The 27,294-nt window shown below is 42.0% G+C and overlaps 1 protein-coding gene across 1 annotated transcript; it reads left to right on the top strand.

Moving 5' to 3' along the window:
- Positions 1 to 169: 169 nt before the first annotated feature.
- On the top strand, positions 170 to 27,288 carry ilf3b (interleukin enhancer binding factor 3b). The gene is given in 28 exon segments (XM_034127063.1): positions 170 to 240; positions 2,287 to 2,376; positions 3,412 to 3,635; positions 4,113 to 4,287; positions 5,891 to 6,038; positions 7,729 to 7,820; positions 8,763 to 8,858; positions 13,266 to 13,377; positions 13,467 to 13,564; positions 13,641 to 13,721; positions 13,724 to 13,754; positions 13,869 to 13,901; positions 13,904 to 13,962; positions 13,964 to 13,985; positions 14,171 to 14,283; positions 14,286 to 14,318; positions 14,320 to 14,379; positions 16,545 to 16,700; positions 16,702 to 16,719; positions 16,809 to 16,886; positions 16,888 to 16,963; positions 16,966 to 17,074; positions 17,076 to 17,091; positions 20,091 to 20,223; positions 20,798 to 20,845; positions 25,701 to 26,040; positions 26,042 to 26,118; positions 26,700 to 27,288. Coding segments are annotated over 27 exon segments (2,616 nt in total). The 5' UTR covers positions 170 to 240; positions 2,287 to 2,373; the 3' UTR covers positions 26,885 to 27,288.
- The last annotated feature ends 6 nt before the right edge of the window (positions 27,289 to 27,294 follow it).

The raw sequence follows: 27,294 nt of genomic DNA, 5'->3' as shown, positions 1-27,294 counted from the left end.
TATACTTTTATGTTTTAAAAAATAAATAAAAAGAACATTGAATGAATTAGCCCGGTGTTGGATGGACGACCATTACTAGCCAGCCACCTTCCTTTAGCCTGATTGGTTAACATCGCCGTCAGATGGAATATCTGACCAATGAGCGTTGTTCCTTTTGAGATCGTGGGCGTGTCCATTTTATACTCCTGCTGCCGAGACCCTAGACCGGAGCAGCCGTCTATTAGCAGCAACGACACCACGGTAAGTGAGAAAAAAAACACAATTTGTAGCCCTTATTATGAATGGAATTGGTGTTTATTAGTCGCTGAACTCCAAGAGAACTAACGAAGCATGTTACTGTTTAATACAGTGTTAGTTTATATGCGCTTTATGAAGTGATACGTTCGGCTTTGTTCGGCTAAGCTAACAAGCTAACGGCTAACTATGGGGTCTCCTCGACCATTTTGGTGTCTTGATAGGCAACAACATAATATCTAAACACAGAAAAAATCCCCCTTGTGTGTTTGCACTGCTATTTAGTTGTCAAGCTTGGTAGGTAGGTGATGTTTTTGTGGTTCTGTGAGCATGTCGTCACGTCGCTTCAAACGATGGAGGAACCGTTTTTTTCAGTTGGGGGTTGCGTTCTGAAATAAAATGGCGTCTGTTTTTAAATTCCCCTGATGATGAAGCTGCGTCTGGTTCTGGTTCCAATAACTGCTGGGTTTCTTCTTCATAACGCACGCTTCATGCTGGTAGAAAGATGTTGTGTCAATGCAGGTTTAACAGGTGTAACGGTAGCTTGCAGTGCCACACGTCAGTGACTTGTTGAATGAAACACAAATAAATGGGTAGTGTTTGTGCTGGTTGTAATTTAAACTAGAGGTATCACAATAACATCATGATATTTTGGATCCGATAAGTCGACATTGATATTGTAAGCTGGCATTGGTGAAGATCAGATTTCGAGTTTATTGCCAGGATATTTGCTTTGGTGTTTGGTGCTGCAAACATGAACACAACATAAGGAAATAGGCTGTAGGAGAAGATCAAGAATTATAAAAGGAGAATATAACTGTAAGAAATGGGTTAATATACAAATAATAAAAAAAAACAAAAACGATTTAACATTAAAGACAATAAGTAATATCTCGAACAGTTTGTTTTTGGGTTCCAAATTGATGCTTTCACAATATTTAGACAATTTAAATGGGGTGAATAATCATCATTAAAGTGGATTTATTGACTAATTTGTTAATTGTAGATAGTAAAAACTCTACAAATCTGTTATGTTTAGGAAATTACATGATGTTACTGTAAACGCAGCTCATAAAAAAAAGAAAAGGCAACAATATTACTATATATTTTCTAATTTCCTGATATTGCTATTTAGCAGCCCTACTTTGACCCCCATGTCTTTGCTCCAACCAGTAAATAAAGAATCCGAATAAGTCTGTAAATCATCTCCAAACAAGCTTGCACTGGAGCATGTCAGCACTGTGGGTGTGTCACGATTGAAAAAGGATGTGGATCCTACAGATTTTACCCTACCCCTCATGATCACATCCTATTATTGTTGCTACACAGTAGAGGTCACGCATGCATCATTTGATGCTTCATCACAGACGAATATCCAGTCATCCATGAAGGAACATTGGTTGACCTCTACTCAACGATCAATCATGGCGGGTAGCATTGCCCGTTATGAAAAAAATGATCATGTTAGCTCCATTGCTTCCAGATCTTGGTAGAACAATTAACTTAGTATTTTGGTCGATTTCCTTAGTCTATAAGCTAACATTTTTCTTCCTGCTCAATTACTTATTTCACAGTAAAATAGGTGCACATCTTGTGAATTGATTCAGTGGTACTTTTGCATGACTCTTTGTGGAGCTAAACTAATTAGTTAATAACTCAGCCAAGTGTTTGTTGGCCAATAATTTTTTCACTCAAGCACACATGAAGTTGCCTGTGTTTATTACAACTAGCTGCATTTCTGCCTGGGCAAGCAGGGCTGTGTTGTGTTTAATCCCTGAGGCATTTACTGCTGTGCCAACAATTCTCTTTTGTTTCTCCAGCTGCTAACAACTTTCTTTACACTGATAGATGAAAGAGAGTCTTTTCAGAGTGCAGTGTTTCATCCTGTCCACATACATTTTCTATATAAACGGAAGTGTATTTGAATGTGTGCCTGCCATTCTGACTTTAGTGGATGCATTTCATTTCCAGCTTGTTGAAGATTTTCCCATTTTATTTCTGCCTTTTTTTTATTAATGTTGAAATGTATTCATGTGTATCCCCCCTGTACAGACGGACTGCAACATCTGCTGCCAAGAACACATTTTTTAACACAGTCATTCACTGGATATAGGAGTCACCACGGCCTCGAGACCAACAATGGTAATCACTTCATTTCAGTCTGTATTTAATGCAAATCTATGCATCACTTTCATGGTTGTTTCTATGCCTCTCAATAGCCATGCAGCCAAAGCACAGGACAATAAATATTCCTCCTAACGTGACAAATAAATGTGTCGCGTCTAATTTGAGTCACAGGACTGGTGCCACTGCCAGCGCTCGGTCAGCTTGCTCTGCCCGGGGCTTTTGGAACACATGCTGCAGCTTCCACATCAGCGCTCCTCTCTAAATTAAATCTGAATGGCTGCGTAGACACTGGCTTGTGTAATCACTGGTGCTAGAAGCTAGGACTACATGAGACCTTATTATGCATTTTTAAATAAATAATAACATCAGTGACAGAGATTCATTTTCAAGGTTGACAAAGATTAAAGTTAAGCAGAATTCATGAAGCTAGTTGAATAACATTTCTCAATAAAACCTGGAACATTTTCAAGCTGCTCAGTGTTTTATGGTTCAGGTCCAGCAGCTCAGTAATCCTCCTTTTGTGAGACCAGTCTCTGTTGTATAAATTATGTTTTTTTTTTTTTTAGTATTGCTGCAAAATTAATCAAACTGTTATCAAAACTGCAGAATTGATAAGTGCAATATTATAAGAATATATTTCTTAATTTAGTAATGTGTTGCAGAGAAGTTCAAGCCTATGAACCGTATTCTACAGACTTGACTAAAAAATCACACTGAGATTTTTTTTTTTTTTCTTGACTATTTTTTTTTTATTGTCTTGTACATTTGACAAAAAATACTTGTGACTTTTTATAGTGTGTTTTTTGTTGTTAAAGAAGACATTAAAAGCTCCATATACTACAACAAACAAAAATTCAGCAGCCATACAAGTGGCACCATGATCATTTAAATATATTTTTTAATGTAAATGGTGTTTCCAATATGTGTCCCTCAAATATCTGGAATCATATCCCAGTTGCATTATCAGTCAAAATAATCCGGTCACAGCACTACCTCTCTGCTGTTTCTTCCTCATTAACGTTCCTGTGTCTCCCCCCGCCCCCCCTGTAGCCTCCTCCCATGCGCCACCGGTCGATGCGCGTCTTCATGAACGACGACCGACACGTCATGGCCAAACACTCTGTGATCTACCCGACGCAGGAGGAGCTGGAGAGCGTTCAGAACATGGTCTCCCACACAGAGCGCGCCCTGAAGGCCGTCTCTGACTGGCTGGATAAGCAGGAGAAGGGAACATCCAAGTCTGACTCTGATATCATAGAAATTGATAAAGAAAGGTGAGGAGATGTCAGATACCGTTTATATTTGATATAATATTTTTTATTTGTAGTTGTTAATTCTGTATTCCATTTTAGTAGTATTTTATTCGATGTCTGAACACACTGATGCTTCTTCTGTAACCAAATAATTTCCCAAATTCAGATAAATAAAGTATTTAGTTATCTATCTTATGTTCAGTTTGTACAAAATGAGTCTTCAAACTAGCCGCTTTCACACCAAGTACTTTGCCAATAGAAATTGGTACTTTTTTGGTACCACCTCTCTAGCAGGCACTGAAAATGGGGGTAAAAGTTCCCGGTACTATGTACTCTTTTTGGTGTGAACGCGACATCAGGGGTACTAACGGAACTAAACGGGAAAAGTACTCCGGTGTGAACGCGCCTAATTTGTTTGTTTTTTTGGGTAGTTGTTTTTTTGGGTGATTTTTTTTTTTCTCCCCCCTCCGACAATGACCTCCTCTGTGTTTTTGCCAGTGAGCACAGAGATCAGGCGACCCGCTCTCTGCGTGGTGTGATGAGAGTCGGCCTGGTGGCCAAAGGCCTGCTTCTGAAGGGGGACCTGGACCTGGAGCTGGTGCTGCTCTGTAAGGAGAAGCCCACCATCATGCTGCTGAAGAAAGTCTCTGAAAACCTCCTCGCACAGCTCAAGGTAAGTGCACGGTTCAGCTCATTCAATGCACTGAATAATTCAATATCAATTTCACTAGAGACCGACCGATATTGGGTTTTTAATTTTATACTGATATCATTATCTGAGGGTAGGAAAAAAAAGCAGTCTGGATGTATGCCCAATTCTTTTGAATGCGATATTTAAGTAATGCATTGCGGGAACTTCTTGAACGTACTTGTTTCTGCTTCTCACATGTGAAAATTGCCTACCTTTTTTCAAAGTCTTCTATGATAGCGATTGCATTATATAATCTGAATATCAAATCATATTTGGTACCAGTTTTTATGTTAAGCTGTATTCTTTGTAATGTGTTCTTTTCGATCCTATAGACATAATAATTGGTTTTAAAGGAGAGGTGTCATGCTTTCCCGGTTATTACCCATCCCCTTGTGTGTTATGAAGGTTTTTATGCATGTAAACGGTGTGCAGAGTCAAAACCCTCAAAGTACACCCTGTAGCGAGTAAAACTCTAACAGAGAAAATACCTCCCCAAAACGCCTCGTTGGAGATACGTCATTGTCCATTTGATTCTTCCGGGTACGGCATGATGTCAAGCCGTACCCGGAACGAAATGGACCAATCCGTGGAGCCGTTACGTTACGTCGGCAGAGCCGTTACGTTAAGCCCCCGCTGATTGGTCCAAATTGACCAATCCATGGACTTCCTCACACACACATCTGTGTGCAGGGAGCAGGCAGCTCAGCTGATTTCTCCTCCCTGGCTGCAGGCTGATAACAGACAGTTGGGATCGCGGCGAAATTCTCTCTGCAGACCCATTCTCACAGCGTTTATCAACCTTTTTCTTACTCAATATCAAGCCACACTTATTGTTTTTACTTCGGCTGTGACTTTGTGTGTGCTCAGGATGAGTTTGGCTGTGTTTCGCTATGTATCCTAAACAAGGAAACAACACCTCCACGGAGCTCAGCGCGATTCACAACGTCCCGACCAATCAGAGCACACTGTGCTCACAGGGAGGGTGGGGGCTGGAGCTATTGGAGCTACAACGAGCCGTTAAAGGCAGAGAGTGAAATTCAGTGAATACACGTAGTTTACAGAGATGCTGTATGAGAAACCAATGTGAGTTTGGAAAAATGCACAGTATAAATCTATTCTAATAGACCTCAACAATGGAATTATGATCAGTGGAAATGGCCATGACACCTCTCCTTTAATAAGCAGTTGGAAGTTGACTTTGACCCTGGGAAACCATTAAGGGCATTTCCCCTCATTTTACTACAACAGGTTATAGGGCTGTCCCGAATACCATTTTTTGGGCTCCGGATATTCGGCAGTAATCAGCAGCGAATATTCGGCCCGCGCGAGGGGGGGTGCGTAGTAATCATCAGCGAACCGCTTCAACACATGTATTTCGGTTTATTCACGGCATTCAATAAATTCAATTTGAAAAAAACGAATATCCAAATAACGAAATTGAAACCCTAATAGCACTCAACGAACGAATATTAGGGTACAGCCCTAACCGGTTATAAGTAATACACTAACCAATTTTAATGAGACAATAATCCTTTCAACCCAAACATAGGTTTTGTAGCTCCTTAAACACTTTGCAATCTCACAGGTGATCACAGAAGACAAGTACCTGATGACTCAGCACATCCGTGAGGCCAGCATCGTTGTCAAGAACACGAAGGAGCCCCCCCTCACCCTCACCATCCACCTGACCTCCCCTCTGGTCCGCGAGGAGATCGAGAAGGGGACCACCGGAGGTAAGCTCCACCCCGAGGGCCTCAGTGTTTCACAGGCCCTCCCCCCTCCTCCAGCAGGGGGTCAACCAGTTCAGATAGATATTGTTTATTGGGCCTTCAATGGAGCTCGGGGACATGAATGCACCGTCACATAACGAAACTCTGCTATGCTTATAGCTCTCTAGACTCTCTCGTAGTTCCATGTGATGTAACTGTACATTTTTGATGGCCCAATATACAGTATATAGGGCAGGCAGTTTACTGAAAGGCTTTTCTCTTCACCACCCATCAATGAAATGAAGGCTTACTGAGAATTTAACCCAAAAAAAGCAAAGAGAGACCACTTTGTTTGCATGTGTTCTTATCATTGATGATGAACGGTTTGCATTGCAGCAAAAATGAGAAGCAAAACGTGGTGAAAACTCCTCAGACGTTATATCAGGGGTGTCAAACTCAGTTTCATCACGGGCCACATCAGCATTATGGTTGCACTCAAAGGGCCGGTTGTAACTTTAAGACTATATAAAAATACATAAATATTTAATATATATAAAATAATGTATTATATTACATTATTGCCTCTGCATTGGATTATTATGGGATAGGGTAATAACCCCATAATTAACTACGTCTGAAAGCAGAAGTCTAGGGCAAATAATTGCAAGTCTCTTCAGTGAGAATATCACAAAATGATTTAAAAAGAAAAGCCAAATTCTGGAAAAACTAAAAAAGAAGTGACATTTTGAAGAAATGTCAAATTTGAGATGCATTGTGGGACATGTAGTTTATGGGCAACGTGCTTCTGTAAAGTAGCATGTAACCGTATTATAAACATATTATATTCTTTGCAAGCTCTTGTGGGGCCACATCAAATGAAGTCGCGGGCCGGATTTGGCCCCCGGGCCTTGAGTTTGACACCCCTGCGTTAGACCCAACAGTGGGCCGTTGACTGTCTCTGGTGTTCGTTAGCAGGGAAGGTGCCGGGTTACAGATAATGTCAAGGGACACTTGGACTCTCCTGAACCTAAAATCAAGGGGATCGCCCCCAGTGATGTTTATAAAAATCCACAAAGATGTCCAGTAGTTGTGGGGGTTTAGCAGGTGTTGAACCTTGACCTTATCTGTAGCTCTGTGCTAACAGTGATGCCCATATTGGGTCTTTATTTTTTATTTTTATTTTTTTTAAGCCATCAGTTTTGCTGCAGTGTGGACTTGTTTTAATACCCACGTTTTTGTGCATCTGATAACTTCTGCCTGTGGTTCCAATTCTGATTCTCTCTGTCAAGCCTTCTAGTTTGTCAATTCTTTTAGGGACGCTGGACCTTTGACCAACTGGCCGCTCTCTGTCTCGGAAGGGGCAAAGTGCAGTGTACCCAGTATATGGGCAAAGGGGAGGGGCTCCACCTCCTGTTAACGCCAGGAAACCAAAAGCAGACCTTTTTTTAATGTAACCACGGAGAGACAAACTCCTATTTTATACACCCAATTAGCACTTAAGCTAACTTTAAGTACGACCCACTTCACAGCGCTGTCGTTCCTGTGGGTTTTAAGGCTAACTATTAAATTGACGTTGGTTCTGCACTGGAGGGGTCCCCCTCCCCTTCCCCCTCCTGCCTGTGGTTTGGGAAAGCTGCCTGTGTTCCCCCTGGCCGGCTGACAGAACTCCCCTTGGTCAAACTGTACCTTGTCTTCTTATTCCACCTGCCAATAGAATCGCATTCAGTCAACGATCCCCCGGATGTTCTGGACAGGCAGAAATGCCTAACTGCCTTGGCGTCTCTCCGCCACGCTAAGTGGTTCCAGGTTTGGACCTTGTCTTTATTTGTCTCAACAAAAAAAAAACAGAAGTAGTTTTGTTTTATGCTGTTTTTTTGTCTTTTTTCTTTAGTTGGGCGTTGTCCATGTTTTTCCTTTTATTTACTCCTTTGAAGTGTACTTCCTGTAGTAATACTTGACGATCTGGATGTGTGTTTCTTAGGAAACCTTTCTCATTACACTGCTGTAGAGTTGCTCACGTAACAGGTTTTTTTTTTTTAAATGTTTGAAGAAGCTGCTTTTTTAGAGTTTCCCTCACAGCTCAATCATCCAAAACAAATCTGGGACTAATCCACCACGCATCCAGGTGCAATATTTCTCTAACGTCCGTGTTGGTGTGAGTTGTTGTTGTTATTTTCACAAGCTACCTGCAGGGCACTGCTGCACCATTCTGTCGTTTTGGAGAGATTGTTTATTTGAATTTTTTTTGTAGATAATAACTCATTTTGGCGTGTCATCTTCGGCTTTCTCACGGTAACAATCAGCGCTCCATCTCTGCAGCTTTTGTAGAGTATGTGGTCTCGACTTTTCCTGCTTTATCTGTCCCTCTGTGTGCCACCAAATCAACAGGAATATTGCACCTTGAGTATTTTTCTTTTTCACTGACTTAACCCCTTCAAATGTCTCATTTAATCTGGTATAAAGTTATTTACACATTTCTCTGAATTAAAGCATGTTTTGCAACACAAAAGGAAATGTCTTATCTAATAATAACCCCATCAATCATGTTGGCTATTGACTTACAGTCATAAATAATCAAAAGTAGGTTCTTTGTATCCTATATTTCCATAATGACAAAGCTAAGCTGCTTTAGTCTGTGTGGCTTCCTTTTTATTTACTTTGATTCATTATCTGTGTTGCTTCAGGCCTCCCACGTCTTCCTCTTTGACTCAGTTTGCTTCTCCTCCCCCTCCCTGCTTGTGTCTCCAGGCCAGAGCTAACGGGCTGCGCTCCTGCGTCATCGTCATCCGGACCCTGAGGGATCTTTGTGCTCGAGTTCCCACATGGGCCCCGCTCCGTGGCTGGGTGAGAGAGAAGCATCCTCCTTGGAGCCTAACACACAAGAGCGAGTGCATCACAGAGTTAGACTGTGGTTTCTGAGAACTGTTGCATATGTACAGGGTTCCCGTGGGGTCTTAAAAAGTCTTACATTTGATAATCGGAATTGAAGGCCTTAAAAAGTCTTAAATATGATCAACAAAATAAGAAAGGTCTTAAATATGATTTAGCAGGTCTTAAAAATGATCGGATTTGAAAGGTACTTCTGTGTTGCGATCGCGTCTTAATGTGTTTTGGGGGAAATGTCCGGGCTGCAGCTAGTAACCTAGCAACCAAGCTTCAGCTAGCGGCAGTCAGAAATTAGGTATCTTCGAATCTACTTACAAATAAATATGGGGAAGTTTAAGTTCAACCGTATTTGGTTGGAAAACATCAAATGTAGTCCTGGGTTGAAACCAGTGGAGGGGAACGTGTTTGAAGCCCGCTGCACCTTTTGCACACAAAAAATAGCGTTTGTTTTGCTAATGTAGCGTTAGCTCCCGCAACAACATCGGGGGACCTCCGGGCGACGTTTGGGTCTACGTCAACCCTAAAAGCGGAGGGGCTGTGGACGCTAAATACCGTAGCTAAACACCAATCATACAACAGCAACGATGAAATATTGTAGCCAAGGCAGCAGAGCTCTGAATATAGCTCTTGTCACTCTCTCTCACACACACACACACACACACACACACACACCGTTATCCATCGGGAGCAACTCATGATTCTGTGGGTGTTTCTCAATCGCGAGTACGCTTGCTTGGTAGCACATGTCTGCCGAGTCACTTGCTTCAGAAGCGAGTCAAGAATACTAACTGGCATTCGGAAAACAAAGAGTGGAACAGGCTAGCAAGTGTGCAGGTGTGTGTCATATGAGAGGCCCCGCCTTACATCTTCCGCCACAGATTTGGGGAAATTGGTCCGTGCGCAAAGCATTGTGGGGATTTTAAGGCCGCGAAGTCTACTCATGTGCACACTCGATATTTCTCCAAACGGAGTACGCCGGGCTCGGTAGATTTCCAAGTATACTGGAGATTGGAACAGTACTTCGGCGGCACTCGATGACGTAGTATGCTTGAAATAGTGGCTCTGGAGCAGCTTTACTCGCGATTGAGAAACACCCAGTATCTTGCCCAAGGACATATTGACTTCACGGGCTGGGATCGAACCAGTTCTGTGTACTGTTATGCTGTTATGTTCAGTCATCGTTCTTATGTTGAACATGAATACATTTACTTTGTAAGTAATTATGGGACGTATTTCTTCTTTCATAGCAATTTTCCTTCATACTTTCTTGCCGTGAAATAGGTCTTAAATTCTATTCAAAGTGGTCTTAAAAAGTCTTACATTTGAGTTGATGAAACCTGCAGGAACCCTGTATGTAGTAGGTAGGGTTTTACAATTTGAGCTTCCCGAAATTAAATCAAGGATATTGGCGTTTTTAACAATCCGTGCTCCACTCATAGAAAACTCCAACTCAAGCGCTTGCTAAACTGTTTCAAATATTTGTATTGAGAAGAAGCATACAAGTGTAAGCAATAGTACAGACTTCTTTGGGGTGGAAATGATGCTTCCCTTTTTCAACATGGAAGAAAAACAGAATAGTCAACAAGAAATAATAAAGAAAAAACACAGCATGACGGGAATAGCATACTTAAAGACATACATAGTCATAGTGGGAAAGAACATACAAGTGCTTGCTAAACTAACAGCAAGCTACTGGCTGGTGATTCAAATTACTTTTGAGGCGCTGCCAATAAATAAGAAACAAAAAACGATCCTCTACGTTGTGGTTGCTACAGAGAACAGACAGGCAAAACTAAACCAAACATATGTATATTAGCTGGAATATACATATAATATTCTGGCACTTAACTTTTTATCTTTCATTAATTATAATTACTTATTACTATAATTCTTAAATCTTCTTGAATTAAATGTTTGGGATACCTTTTCTGCCTGGTTACAAAAAAGACGATGCCATTACAGGCGTTATGTAGCAGAGATCCGATCTAACGCAGTCGCCCTATATCTCTCTGTTATGGCGCATTTCCACTGCAGGGCCTCGCACGGCTTAGTACGGTATGGCTAGGCCTTGGTAGGCCAGCCTCACTTTATGCTGCGTTTCCATTACAATTTAGGAACTGGGGTAGTAACTATAGTAACGCAGTGTAGGCGGAGCCGTGACGTCATCTTCAATGCGAAACACAAAACCAACACCAGCCGTTAGCTGTTAGCACTCAGAGCTCACAGCTCCTCATATCTGTTCAGAAACTAGACAAAAGTTAAACGAGTACAAACCACAGACTGTCTGTGTCATGGCGAATACAGTCGCTGGTTTATTTATGTCTGTAGGCCGTTGTTGTGAGTGTGGACGGTCGGAGCATATACTGCGTTAGCTTAGCCGATCTCCATTTAGACGACACACATTTTAAAAGGCTTTTCGCCTGCCGTCTGTCTGCAGACTTGTCAAAGCATTAATTCATGGTTTTTACTAACCGGTATCAGTTCCAGTGTTTCCCCTAGGATGGAGTCATAGCAGCGGTGCTAAGGCACGTGGGCCCAGCATAATGTGAGCGTGGAGCGTGTGACATTTTTTAGTGTGTGCACGTGCGAAGTGCGCCCCACCAATTTGTTTCTATGTGTCTGCCAGCACAAGAAAGGCTCTTTAGGCCTACTGTAGTACCAGGGCCGGTTCCAGACAATTTGCTGCCCTAGGCGAGATTTTATATATAAAGAATAAATGAAAAATCTCTACAAAAGACAAATACACTACAAAAACAGAAACTTATTGACATAGGTAATATACGTCAACATGTATTCAGTATTGTATGAACATGTTTGAATTGGGGGGTGGATGTCACATCCTCTAGGGGGGTCCGGGGGTATGTTCCCCCGGGAAGATTTTTTTGAACATTTTAAAGTAAAATGCTTCAATCTGGTGCACTTTGAGCACACAATTACTAGAGACCTGATCTAGGGGGTACAACTCTAAAACACCCATATGAAAAAGATCGGTTTACATTTTAACAATCAAATAAGTATGTGAACATAACCAATAACCTACCAGAGCCAATAACAAATAAATGTAACTTATTTTTATTTTTGTTGTTCATTCATATCTTATTTTACCTAGTTAACATTTATTTATTTATGCATATTTTTGTATCTCTCTCCAACTTTACAAATATTTTTGGTTTACTGTCCTGTAGTATACACTGGAATGATTTCAAACCTGTTTTTATTTATCCTAATAATTATAAAGGAGTGCCTTGGAAATATGTGTTTACATAATTGTGGTCAAAACGTTTGAGACCCACTGAGATAACTTAGACTAAAATTAACTATCTAAACACTCAGAGAGTCCTTTACCTCACTGAGCCTCTCAGTCTGACAGGAGAGCTCTCCTCCACCCTGGTTGTAGAAACATCTACTTCTTATATCCGTTAGCGCAGCGAGCACCAGATTCTAATAACAACAGCGCCGGTACCGGTGCGCCCTCTCTCTCTGTCCCTCGCTCGCTCTCTCGCTCGCACTTGGCTGTGAGCTGCTGGGTTGCCTGATGAAGCCAACATCCCCCACTTTTATCACTTACAGCGCCCATCGTACAGGGCAAATGAAAAGTGTAACCGGGTTTAAAAAGATGTTACAGTTACTTAATTATGAATGTTGTTGCATCAAGGCCGAAAAATTAGGATGAGCGCCAACGGTCAAAATGTTTTTTCCCCTCCCAGAGCTACCAGCGCAGCGCCCCCCAGATCTGGCGCCCTAGGCGACCGCCTATGCCAAGTACATACAGTGGCAATGTCTCAAGATTTAGCAAAAATACACCTTTATTGAACATACGGTAACACAAATACTACAAATCCACATAACAAACAATCAAAAATGAAAAGGGTCGCCACTTATTATTATTTTAATAAAAAAAAAAAAAAGTTAAAAAAAAAATATTTATTATTATTTAATTTTTTTGGGTACCTGGCTGGCGTGCATATTTCAGCACCGGTGCTGCGCCGCCACTATTTGTATATAGGGGAAACACTGCAGTATGTTGTTACTTCGGCATAATTTTGAAACTTATATTACAATTAAATCACGGTAAAATATATTCATTGTGTTGTAGTTGTAGCCCCCTTGCCAGCGATTCTCTCACTAGTTTAGCATATTCAGCCCGGTTGTTGGCCCGGAAAGAACCTGGATGTTGGAGAGCCAGAAAAACCTGTGAAAAAGGTACCCGCTAGCCGGAACTACCCCTAGTGGAAACGCAACAAAAAAAACGGGCCAGGTTTGGCACGGGCACGCTTAAACCGTGCTACGCACTGCAGTGGAAATGTGCCATTAGTGTCTTAAAAACGTTGTCCTCATATCCCCTCTCTCTGGCCTTCTTTGCAGCCACTGGAGCTGATCTGTTGAGAAGCTATTGGCACCGGGAACCGACCCATGGGGGCAGGAGAAGCTCTCCGGAGAGTTTTAGAGTGTCTGGCTTCAGGAATCCTCATGTCAGGTATGCATGGATTATATTTAATGTGCTTTTAAGTGGCAGTTTTTTTTCTTCTAAGTGCTCGGCCATTCAGTCGCTTCCCTGTGTTCCAGAAGGCGCTGGAATCTCTGATCCATGTGAGAAAGAACCCACAGACGCTATCGGCCACTTGGACCGGCAGCAGAGAGAAGACATCACAGCGAGCGCACAAGTGAGTGAGATAGAGCTGTTTGTGCACATTTACATGATAATAAATGTGTAATTGACACCATCTCTTGTATGTTCAGCATGCCTTAAGGCTGTCAGCTTTCGGACAGCTTCACAAAGTGCTTGGCATGGACCCCCTCCCCTCAAAGATGCCCAAGAAAACCCCCGTAGTGAGACACCTATTGATTACACAGGTAAAGATGGTTGGTTATATATTTTCTTAAATGTACAGTAAAAATGCAACGCAGTTAAGTGTGGTGTGCTGTTCTTATGGTCTTATCATTTTGTGCCCGTGTGTATCTTGCAAGTTCAAATCCCACCCAGCACGGCGTACGCTCCACCATGAAAAGGCCCATTGAGGAAGAGGAGGAGGGAATTGATGACAAGAGTCCAAATAAGAAGAAAGAAAAAGCTGCAGAAGAAATGTAAGTGCCATTTTAGCTCCTGTATTTGTTCAGAGCGCATCTTACCAACCATCCCTCTATCAAATGAGTCTTATAAAGTTCTCTTTAGGGAGGAAAATGTGGTTGTTAACGGATTATCCTGCCAACATGTATCTGTTTGCTTCTGCCTATTATTAAATGAACTTTACATCCTGCTGTTCCCTCAGCTCCAGAGGAGAAGGCCGAGCCTCCCCAGGCTATGAATGCTCTGATGAGGCTCAACCAGCTGAAGCCGGGTCTGCAGTACAAACTGATCTCTCAGACCGGCCCGGTCCATGTTCTCCCGTCTTCACGATGGCTGTAGAAGTGGACGGAAAGAAACTTCGAGGCTTCTGGGCCATCTAAACGCACCGCCAAGCTGCATGTAGCTGTAAAGGTGAGCACTCAATAAACCCTATTGAACTGTGCAATACGGGCTTTAGGATAATGCTTATTAATCTGTGCATTGTTGCCGAATTATTTTAAATGTCACCTATTATGCAAAATCCACTTTTTAATGTCTTTTCTACATCAACATGTTTTTCAATGATTTTTTGGCTTGTGTACCATTAGCCAATCACCAACCAAGGTAACTCCCCCCCCACCTTATCACCTGAATCTCCTCCTAGAGCACCATTAGGCGCGTTCACACCGGAGTACTTACTTTTCCCGTTTAGTTCAGATAGTGCCTGGAATTTTGCGTTCACACCAAAAAGAGAACTTAGTTCCGAGAACTTTTAACCCCCATTTCTAGTGCCTGCAAGAGAGGTGGGACCAGTGGCGTCGCCTGGCCTGGGCATCCGGGGCTTTGGCCCCGAATGTTTTTTCTGTAGCCCCGGACAATTCTCCCTCAATAATATAATACATTAACCGTGCTTTACGTGAACCTCATCATGACACAAGAGAGGACGGCAGCACTGTAATTTCCCGTGTTCAGTGAATGCAACAGAGGCATGACACCAGACCAATCAGAGAGTTGCATGGAAATAAACGTGTGTGCTTGTGTCATTCAAGCTCGGCTCTGTGTGTGTGTGTGTGTGTGTGTGGCAATAGCGCATGTGAGAGGGAGGGACCATGCCAGCATGGACCGTGTTGTTAGCATCTGGTTAGCTAGCTGCACTAACGGACATAAGGAGCTGTTTGTTCCACAAGAAGCTGGAGGAGAGTCCTCTCCTCTCAGACTGAGAGACTCAGGTGAGCTAAAGGACTCTCTGAGTGTTTAGATACTTAACTTTAGTCTAAGTTATCTCAGTGGGTCTCAACGGTTTGGTCACAAATTATTCAAAAGATTATTTCCGCGGCACACCTTCATATGATCATTATAGTTTATAAAAAAAATAAGAGAATAAAGGAAAAACAGTTATGAAATACTATATGGCAGTAAAACAAGAATAGAGTTTAAAAAGGGAGTGATTTGTAAAATATCCATAAAGAAAAAGTACATCTGTTTACAGTTCTGCTTCATATGGGTGTTGAGAGAGGTATCCATAGATCTCTTCATTTTGCTCTCAAAGTGCACCAGATTGATGCATCTAACTTCAATATTTAAAAAAAAATCTTCCTGGGGGAGCCCCCCGGACCCCCCTCGAGGAGGTGGAGCCCCCCACTCATAAAAAATACCACTTTACCCCTGCCATATTGCCGTGAGCTGAATTATCGAGCCTTCATTGTAACAGTCGCGGGTGTACTGTGTGTGTGCGTGTGGGGAGTGTTGCAGTAAAAAATGCCACTGTAGTGCCGCCGCCACTGTGGGCTAAGCCCTGAATGTTTTCAGGTCCAGGCGACGCCCCTGGGTGGGACTATCCTGGGGAGGAAAAAAGTAAACAATTTCTGATTGGCTGGGCGAATTGCAACCACGCCCCATAAAACTCTGAAAAGTTTTGCTGAAGCCGGCCATTTGTATTTGCTGGCATTATTAGCATTAGCATTAGCCCCGCGCACCAACGGAGAGAGAATAACTTATGGCAACACAAAAAAAAACATGGGGGCGGTGGAGTGATGAGGTGTCGGCGTTCTGGCGATTTACTCGGAAGGCTTCAGTAGAAGCAAGCTTCTACAGAAGCCAGTCCCCCAATTCCGGGGACTTCCGGCCGGGGACTTCGGTGTGGCAGTATTACGCCGTGAAGTGTTTGCGCCCTGCCAGTAAACCCAAAGAAGAGAAGAAAGTGACGTCAGCCAGCGGCTTCATTTGCGTAATCTTCCCTCAGGGGAAACTTTATTCCGGTGTGAACGCGATCTGTACTAAGTTCCATGGGGGTACTAAGTGCTGGCACTAAGTACGGCAAAGTACTTGGTGTGAAAGCGGCTAATGTGTTATTTTTAACCAAATATTTCTCAGAGGGGCGTGGGAGTGGCTCCTTATTTTCATCTAAATTAAACAGACAGAGAATCAGCACTTTTGAAACGGGGCTGAAACAGAGGGGATTATGGGATGCTGCAATGATCTTTTGTGGTTTGTCAGCCAATCAGAGACAGGTTCTGGATATATCTGAGACCTGTAATATATTGATGAAAAACAGTATATAGGGGACATTTTAACCAAAATGAACGTGTGTATCGCAGGTCCTCCAGGACATGGGCCTGCCCACAGGAGTGGAAGTAAAGACTGAGTCGATAAAATCGGAGGAGGCGGTCGTAGCGGTCACTGTGGAGGAAGTGAAGCCGGTGATAACGCCCATCGAAGCTCCCAGCTCTTCCCCAACAGCCGCCAACGCAGACGGGCAGTGAAGCTGTAGAGGTACACCACTGTGGGCATGAAGAGGGGCTTCTTCTGGGGGGGGGGGGGGTGTGCACAACATGTGACTGACCTGGTTTCTAAACTGTCAGACTGCTCGCCAACAGGGACCAATACTCACTAAACACGGGAAAAACCCCGTGATGGAGCTGAACGAGAAGCGCCGCGGCCCTGAAATACGGAAACTCATCTCGTGAGACGGGAGGAAGCCACGATAAACGCTTCGTCATGGAGGTGGACATCGACGGCAGAAGTTCCAGGGCACCGGGTCCAATACAAAGGTGGCAAAGGCCTACGCTGCTCTGGCTGCTCTGGAGCGGCTCTTCCCAGAGGGCGCTATGGCGAGGCTGCTAAAAAGAAAAAGGACCACCAATGGTAAGCTCCCTGGAAAACAGAAATAACATCAAGGTGGAATTTCTAAATCAAAATATGGGTAATAATAATATATTACATGGTTTGTATTGTTTAATATTTCAAGTTTCAACAGGGTGTCCGCGGGGTCTTAAAAAGTATTACAAGTTGGGAAATTGTAGTTTTTGTATTACTACCCCAAGCTTCCATAAGTGGGTCAAAAATGACCCGCATGCATTTTCTATGGAATTTAGTTTTTTTTCAAAATGTAATTTTTTTTTCTCCCTAATATTATAAATAGTGAAAAATTAAATATACAATATTTCTAGTGTGAACCCAAATATAATACTAAATATTATAAAAGTGATATTTCTTAACCAAAATGACAAAAATGGCATAAAAACACATATTATTCTAATACGGAAAATTAGACAAGCAGTCAGTGCCTCTGCATCAGGTACAGCAAATGTGTTGTCCCTATGTCCACCTAATATCAATTCAAACACCATGACACAATTCCATCAGATTAATGGTAAAAACTTAGAGGACATTATTCAACTTCTGAAATCCTCCTCCTGCTGCCTTGATATTATTCCAACAGGATTTTTCAAAGATGTTTTTCCTTGCATGGCCTTAGATCTACTTCATATAGTAAACACATCTCTTCACTCAGGTATTTTTCCAGAGGCCCTGAAAACTGCAGTCATTAAACTGCTCTTAAAAAAGAATAATCTAGATGCTTCAGTAATGAACAATTACAGGCCAATATCAAACCTGCCATTTCTAGGTAAAATCATTGAAAAAGTAGTTTTTCAACAGTTGAGTAACTTCTTGCATTTAAATAACTCTTTGGATGTGTTCCAGTCAGGCTTTCGTCCAAACCACAGCACTGAGACTGCTCTTGTAAAGGTCTTCAATGACATCCACTTAAACACAGACAGTGGCAGAACGTCAGTGTTAGTATTATTAGATCTCAGTGCTGCGTTTGATACTGTTGACCACAACATATTACTAGACCGACTAGAAAACTGGGTGGGACTTTCGGCAACAGTTCTAAATTGGTTTGAGTCCTACTTAAAGGACAGAAAAAAACGTTGTTTCTATAGGTAAATACACATCTGAGTTGACAGTTATGACATGTGGGGTACCTCAAGGCTCCATCTTGGGGCCTCTTCTCTTTAACATCTACATGCTACCACTGGCTCAGATAATGAAAAACAACAAAATAAGTTACCATAGCTATGCGGATGACACACACATTTACGTAACAATTTCACCAGGAGATTATGCTCCAATTCAAACACTGAGTAAGTGCATTGAACAAATCAATGACTGGATGTGTCAGAACTTTCTCCAATTAAACAAAGATAAAACTGGGGTAATGGTTTTTGGAGCCAAGGCAGAACGTATAAAAGTTAGCGCTGAGCTTCAGTCTGCAATGTTCAAAACAACAGATAAAGCCAGAAATCTAGGTGTAGTCATGGACTCTGACCTGAGTTTCAACAGTCACATTAAAACAGTTACTAAATCAGCCTACTATCACCTAAAGAACATATCTAGGATTAAAAGACTAATGTCACAGCAGGATTTGGAAAAACTTGTCCATGCTTTTATCTTCAGTAGACTGGACTACTGTAATGGTGTCTTCACAGGTCTCACTAAAAAATCTATTAGAAAGCTGCAGCTAATTCAGAACGCCGCTGCTCGAGTCCTCACTAACACTAAGAAAGTGGATCACATCACTCCTGTTCTGAAGTCTTTACACTGGCTTCCTGTGTGTCAAAGAATAGATTTCAAAATACTGCTGCTGGTTTATAAAGCTTTGAATGGTTTAGGCCCAAAATACATGTCTGACCTACTGCTAAATTATGAACCATCCAGATCTCTCAGGTCTTCAGGGACTGGTCAGCTTTCTGTCCCCAGAGTCAGAACTAAACATGGAGAAGCAGCGTTCAGTTATTATGCTCCAAATATCTGGAACAAACTCCCAGAAACCTGCAGGTCCGCTGCAACTCTTACTACTTTTAAATCCAGGCTGAAGACTTTTCTTTTTGCCGCTGCTTTTAATTGAACTATTCACATCTTAAACTGCACTGTAACTTTTAACTTTTATCCATGTATTTTTTTTTTTTTTTTTAATGTTTATTTATTATCTTTTCTTTTAATGACTGTTTTTAAATGCCATTTTCATAATGTCTTCCATTTTTGTAAAGCACTTTGAATTGCCTTGTGTTGAAAGGTGCTATATAAATAAACTTGCCTTGCCTTGCCTTACGGGTCCTTTTTGACCCACTTATGGAAGAGTGTAGGGGCCAGTCACTCGTGCATCCAAGGGTTAAAGAGTAGCTGACCTCCCTTTATATTAATAGAACAATAATGTCATTGTTAGCTAATGAATGTTTCCATGCTGAACAACGGCAACATGACAACGTTTTCATTGGTCCCTCTTCTTTAGAGAAGAGCAGGAAATGATGGATACACGGATCGTGTTCAAATCAATAGGCACGCAATGACTCTAAATAATAATGATCACGCCACCAAACACACATTCAAACTAAAGGAACCAGCCTGTTTGGAAAATGTAAGAAGTAGAAAGTACAGGTATTTGTGTTCAACATGTAAGAAGTAGAAAGTACAGGTATTTGTGTTCAACATGTAAGAAGTAGAAAGTACAGGTATTTGTGTTCAACATGTAAGAAGTAGAAAGTACAGGTATTTGTGTTCAAAATGTAAGAAGTAGAAAGTACAGGTATTTGTGTTCAAAATGTAAGAAGTAGAAAGTACAGGTATTTGTGTTCAAAATGTAAGAAGTCAAAGTAAAAAGTCGTCAGAAAAACAAGTAAAGTACTGATACCAGAAAAATTGACTTAAGTACAGAAACAAAGTATTTGTACTCCACTACTTCCCACCTCTGCTGTACTTCTACTTGAGTAAAGGATGTGTGTACTTTTGCCATCTCTGGTCATTAGGTTAAATAAGGGTGGATATTGCCTCTTCTAATGAACAATGTCTTTCCTCTTCAGCACACTCCAGGTTTTGGCATCATGGGAGCCTCGGGGGCCGGAGATGCTGCTCCGCCCAGGGGCCGAGGGAGAGGAAGAGGAGGCAGAGGACGAGGAAGGGGCTTCAATAATGGAGGAGGCTACGGCCAAGGAGGTAAACAAATTGAGAGATAGAGGGGAAGACACTGCCTGAAAACTTCTGCAGGCTCGGGTTTCGAACCCACCTACTAGCTACTGTAGTGACAACTCCTGACATTTATTGCATCTCTGCGTGAATGATTAGATCATTTCACCTAAATGAAATCAAATGATGTTGATGGTTAAATCAGCTTCACATGTACTGAGTTCTGAACTTGCCATTTAGATCTCGAAAGGCCTTGGGGCTATGTTGTTTGATTAATGAAACACAATATATGCACTCCACTATGCTGTTGTAGTATGAACTGTATCTGAAGCTCTTAATATGATTGCTCATATTTCAAGCCATCTTTTTCCTGGCCCCTTGCTTTGGATCATTTTCATCAACCGGCCCCATTCCAAACTAATTGAATAGCCCTGTTAGTGTACAGTTTTATTATTATGCTGCTGCTGGGATTATTGTATTTTTGTAACTCTGGCACAGCGATTTCCTTCGGGATGAATAAAGTCTTATCTTATCTTAAAGACGAGCAGAAGTTTCTTATACTTTAGTGATTATACAGCGTATTAAATGTCTTTCCTCCCGCTAGGTGGCTTCGGATCATACGGGTACGGGAACAATGCCAACTCCGGATACAGTGAGTATTCCTTTTAATCCTGGTTTTACTGCATGTTTAGGGTTGCTGCTTGGCCACATGGTCAAAAAAAGAATCATGTATTTTCTTAACCTCAGTGAAAAAGGCCATGAGGTTAAGGAAAGCTGTGAAGAAGGCGAGTTCATCAGGACTTAAGAAAAGAGACTGCACTGACACTGCAACACTTCTTTTTGTTGAGACCAAGGAAGTTATTGAGTCTGCCTTGAAGGAACTCAAATGTTCCATAGATGGACTATTAAAAGCTACCAGCGAAACACCATGAAGTGTTTACTATTTGATCATTTACAGTGACTAGTTTACACTGAGTTCTAAACATATAAGCACTTTGTGGCATAAGATGAAAAGGTTTGATGAGCACTTTAACTTACTATCTATCACGTGGTTATTAATGTAAAATGGTCAAGTTGGAAATATGTTGTGTCACGGGTCAGGGCTCTAATGTGTTTTATTGATTTAACCCTTAGATGCATAAGTGGGTCTTTTTGACCCGGTGAGGTGGTTTTCTTGAAGTATCTTTGTAATTACATTTTTTTTTTTATCATTTCATATTCCAGCTATTCCTCAAAACATGTTTTGGATATCATGCCATTCAAAGAAATAGTAGTTTTTGTATTGCTACCCCAAGCTTCCATAAGTGGGTCAAAAATGACCCGCATGCATTTTCTATGGGATCCTATGGGAAAACGTATTTTTTCTTTACGGGTCCTTTTTGACCCACTTATGGAAGAGTGTAGGGTCCAGTCACTCGTGCATCGAAGGGTTAACTAGGGATTTTTGCCTATTATAGAAACTCCAGGAAACAAGAATATATAATGTTTAAATATGTCGGGATGTTCCCAGTTGGATGATTTTACATTTCTCTGCTTTAAGCCACAGGATTGAATCTGTTTTTTGACAAGCCGACCTCTTAAGAGAAGCCCTTTTTTTCCTCTGAGGACTGACCTACCTGAGCGTGACGGGAGCAGAGAAATCTAAAAAAATAAAAACCTAAAAGAAATCTGACCCAATGAGTCATTCAACTGCCTCCTTTGAGCAGATAAAAAAACAATCCAAATAAACAATCTAATTTTTTTCCCCTTCTCTGCCCTGTCTCACTCTTTAGGTGACTTTGTCTCAGACTGCTATGGCTACCACGAGTTTGCGACATAAATCGTCCCCAGTCTTAGAAAAACCAAAAAACAGTCCTGTAGAGAGAGCGTAAAAAAAAAAAGGACACATTTCTCAGTCGTGTTCCAGCAGCATCATGAACTCCCTTCACCACCAAGTCCTCATCCTGGGATTAAAGCGACACGACAACTCCTCCGCCCAATCATGTCCTTCGGGGAGACTTCCTGCCACTGCATGCATGTAGACATAAGTCTGTGGATGTCACCGGACCCCACTGAACGGCAGAGTTATTGTTGATGTGTAGGCCTGGGCACGGGGCGTCTGTGTAGGCTTGGGGTCAAAGCTTTCTCTTCATTTGGATCATGATTACGTGAAGGCCTACTGGACAACATCACACTGCCTTTTGGATTATTGTCAAGACTGCAACACTGTCTCTATACTGTTTACTAATACCAGAATACTGGGGAAACATGACTAGGGCTGCACGATTATGAAAAGATGACTGATTTTGACCAATTGTGTGAAGGAATGATCACTTTTGAACCATCATGGTGTAATGATTACGTGCCAAACAAGGATTTTTTTTAGATCTGTAGAATACTGTTTGTAGTCCTGCAACACAACAATACTTCATATATTTGTACCTATTCACCAAATATTGCGCTTACTGCCGTTTCTATATGGCACTAGTCCAAATGCGATAACACTTCGAATTTATTGTGCCGCCCTAATCATGACTTGTTTTTATTTCAATCGACTACCTTTCTCTCACTTCCAATCAAGACTGAGATGGTTTTATTTTTTGTTTCTGTTTTTTTGCTATTGAAAAGAAAGGCCACATGGTTTGTATAGAATCTGCTGTTTCTGTGTCATATCGCGGCTCCACTGACTGCATGGTGGTCTTATTAGGCAGTGTTTGGTAGTTCCTCTATAACAGCAGTGGGAAATGAACTGTTGGCTCTAAGTTTACACACACACACACACACAGAGAAACTGTTGCTGAATCGTGAAATGTTTGAGAAAGGAAGACTTCTTGCTTTGGCTGTTTTTTACATGTCTATGTTTTTTTTAATAAATGTGATGTCACCATTCATACGTGTGTTTACTCCAGGTCTCTTTTAATTTATGACAAGTGTGTGTGTTGCCCAGATTGTATACAGTGGTGAAATAATGATTCCTATAAGCTAGCGTATTACCTTGTCTCCAAATCAATGGAATTTCTTAAAATAATTGTTGGTTAGAAGAAGCCTGAAATTAGATCTGTGGTTAACACAAGCTGAAGATAGTTAAACGATTTGTTCTAAGACATTAAAACGATTATTAAATACCCACCGGTGAATGTCTGTAGCTTCTATGTGTCTTAAAAATAGCAGTTGCTAACAAGAGGCTAAATGTGACTAGTAAACATCGCCACGCCAAAATTAGCCGCCTTTAGCTTAGCGGTGGTGACGGGAACTCTTGTGATCTTGCTGTAGTTCCTGTACAGCCTAACGTTAGCTTTTTACTTCTGGATTTATGCTTAATATGTGGAGATTATATAGACTATTCTGCACCATTTCTATTATTTTTTGTATTTACTTGCAGTATTATCTGTTATATTGTGTTGCTCTGTTGGAGGAGTCTGTGACCGAAGATTTTCATTGTCATAACTACACTGTAGCTATGTACACATGACAATAAAAGCCTTGAACATTGATTTATCCTGCAGAACAGAACGTGTAAGAATAAACGTTTGTTTGCCACAGATCTTATTTTCTGCAATATTCCAAAAAAAATGGAAAAATCTAGGGATGTCCCGATCCGATCACGTGATCGGGGATCGGAGCCGATCACGTGATTTTCACGTGATCGGGGATCGGGAGAAAAAAATCGGGGATCGGAATTTTTTTTTTTTTTTTTTTTTTTTATAAAATATTTTTATACATTTTATTTAATGTTACAAAACAAAAATGACCATGTTCCGTCTTAAAGTCATCCTGAGGCCTTAGTTTTGGGTTAAAATTACACAACATCATGTATGTGTTGCTTCTTTTGGGCTTGTTTTCATCGACCTGGTTGCTTATTCTCTCAAATCTGGCAACAGTGGCGCAGTGTCTAATAGTAGCAGTAAGCTAACAAGAGGTTACGTTCAGCTGGTGCCTCGGGAGTCGGGACAGAGAAATGTCAGGAGTTTGGAAGTATTATAAAATTGAAAGCGAAGGCAGTGTAACAGCCAGATGCAATGTTTGCAAGGCGGAGGTTCCGCGTGGTGGAAAGAACAGAGCTACGTTCAACATGACCAATCTAATACAAACACCACCAACAACAACACGACGAGTACACAGCGGCCACTCAGGTAACGGCACTGAAACAACCAACACTTTCAGAGACTTTTAAAAGGAAAGAGAAACTGCCCAGAACAGTGAAAAGGCCAAAAAATAACAGCCAAGTAGCTGAATTCATCTCGTTGGATGACCAGCCGTTATCTGTTACCTTTTTTTTCCTCTTAATGCATTGCATAAAGATCGGATCGGGAAAAATCGGTATCGGCAGATTGTCAAAATCAAATGATCGGAATCGGATCGGGAGCAAAAAAAGGTGATCGGGACATCCCTAGAAAAATCCCATTAGCCTTTTATAGAGGGAGCCCTTGCTGTTACTTAATGCCCATTTTAAAGGTCCCCTATTACACTGTTTTTCATCAATATATCACAGGTCTCAGATATATCCAGAGCCTGTCTCTGATTGGCTGAAACACCAAACAGATCATTGCAGCATCCCATAATCGCCTCTGTTTCAGCCCTGTTTCCAAAGTGCTGATTCTCTGTCTGTTACTTTAGATGAAAATAAGGAGCCCCTCCCCACGCCCCTCTGAGAGAGATTTGGTTAAAAAGAACTCAATGGTGCTCTAGGAGGAGATTCAGGTGATAAGCGGGCGGGGGTACCTTGGTTGCTGATTGGCTAATGGTTACACAAGCCAACACATCGTTATGACATCACAAAGTGGCCAAAATCTGATCAGCTCATTTTCAGACAGGTTTTTATGGAAATGGATCAGGACAAAAAGAGAGAGAATCTTTGTTCCTGAAACTTTCAGAGTCTCTTTCCACAGAGGGGACACATGTTGATGTAGAAGAGACATGAAGAAGAGGGGACACATGTTGATGTAGAAGAGACATGAAGAGAGGGGACACATGTTGATGTAGAAGAGACATGAAGAAGAGGGGACACATGTTGATGTAGAAGAGACATGAAGAAGAAGGGACACATGTTGATGTAGAAGAGACATGAAGAAGAAGGGACACATGTTGATGTAGAAGAGACATGAAGAAGAAGAGGGACACATGTTGATGTAGAAGAGAAATGAAGAAGAGGGGACACATGTTGATGTAGAAGAGACATGAAGAAGAGGGGACACATGTTGATGTAGAAGAGACATGAAGAAGAGGGGACACATGTTGATGTAGAAGAGACATGAAGAAGAGGGGACACATGTTGATGTAGAAGAGACATGAAGAAGAGGGGACACATGTTGATGTAGAAGAGACATGAAGAAGAGGGACACATGTTGATGTAGAAGAGACATGAAGAAGAGGGGACACATGTTGATGTAGAAGAGACATGAAGAAGAGGGGACACATGTTGATGTAGAAGAGACATGAGGAAGAGGGGACACATGTTGATGTAGAAGAGACATGAAAAGTGGATTTTGCATAATAGGTGACCTTTGTGCCATGTTGTTATTTCCCAGGTTACTACAACAACAACAACAACGGTGGCACTAATGGAGGAGATACATCGAACAGCCCCTCCTCCGGGGTCCTCAGGCCAGCAGCCCCCCGCTCAGAGCTCCTACGGTTCATCTACCAGAACGACGGAGCCTACACTGCCTCTCCGGCCGCCAAAGCCCCCAAAAAGAAGCCCCCCATGCACAAGGCAGGGAAGGCGGCGTTCCCAGGTCCTCCGGGGGCCAACAGTGGGTCTGCAGAGGGGTACCAGCAGGCCAGCAGCCCCCCAGGACAGGGAGCCTATAACCAGTACAGCCAGGGCTATGGGCAGGGGAAAAGAGCTTCAACCAGAGCCAGGGGGGGGCGGGGGGTACTCGTACAGCACGGCGTATCCCAGCCAGGTGACGGGGGGGGCCGGCAGCCAAGACTACACCTATGAAGGTAAGTAAGGGGATGTGTTTCCTTGACAAAAAGCACATTTTCCATGCTTTTAATTGTGAAATGTGTCACTTATTTGTGAATTTTATTTATTATAATATGTTTCTTTTAAAAAGATCCCAAACAAAATCACAAGTAATAACATTGTTTGGAAAACACTGAATGTCCTCTTCCAATATCAGAGTCCACATGATAACAAAGGTATACCAACTGTAGCTGTGAACATGACAGGATGTATGATTACCTAGAAGAGCATCAGGACTGTTTGAGGCATATGATAGCTATGTGATTAACATGATGATTCAGCCTCTATGGAGATAGACATATGACAACATGATCATTTCTGACGTGGAGCTAATCTGAAGTAAACATTGAATACTGCTTTCTATTCCTCCATCTTGTGACTGTGTAACTCCCTCTCTTGGATATCAGCATGTGAAGGACACTGTTCAGGAACTAGTTGATGCTCTGTGTGATGACTACTTCCATTCTGGAGAGGATCACAAATACATGGATCCTGAGATTGAAGCTCAAGCCGGTGACCAGTGATAATTTTCTAACATCATCACACACTCTCCTTGCAGATTTCAACAGCTCGTCCAGTTACAACTCACAGAGTGGAGGAGGGGGAGGTGGAGGAGGGGGAGGCGGAGGTGGCGGAGGCGGAGGCGCCAACAACACCCAGGGCTTCGGCACCAACCACTCCCAGTACAACAACCCAGTGGGCTACGGCCGGGGCGACAGCAGCATGAACTACCAGTACAGATAAGCTGCCCCCCCCCCCCCTCTGAGAAGCATCAGGTTCTCCAAAGAAAGTAATCGACGGCTTTACTCTGCCTTCTCCGTGTCTGCTTCTAACGTGCTTTTGGGTTTAAATGTAGCACATGTGGGCACAAGCTGAGGTGCGTGGACCGTGGAAGAGTCGGAGTTTCTGTTTCTGTGGTCTGGTCAGTGTTGTGTTTTTAGGTTATTCTCTTATTTTATTTTTTCAAAAGTCATACCACTCCTCATCAGTGAATAAGAAGGTTGATACGACAAAGTACTCTGACTCGGTTTCCTTTCTGAAGATTTATGTGGCTTTTTATTTCCCCTCATGTGAAACTATCTCGCAGTTTGTAAAACTACAAAGGTTGTTGTATTTTTTTGTAACTATTCAATAGCATTGCTTGTAATTTCGGC

The sequence above is a fragment of the Trematomus bernacchii genome, unplaced genomic scaffold (genome assembly GCF_902827165.1).
Source record: "Trematomus bernacchii unplaced genomic scaffold, fTreBer1.1, whole genome shotgun sequence".
In the NCBI taxonomy this organism is placed as follows: Eukaryota; Metazoa; Chordata; class Actinopteri; order Perciformes; family Nototheniidae; genus Trematomus; species Trematomus bernacchii.
The sequence above is the reverse complement of the archived record's forward strand: the minus strand, read 5'-3'. Positions and strand labels throughout refer to the sequence as shown.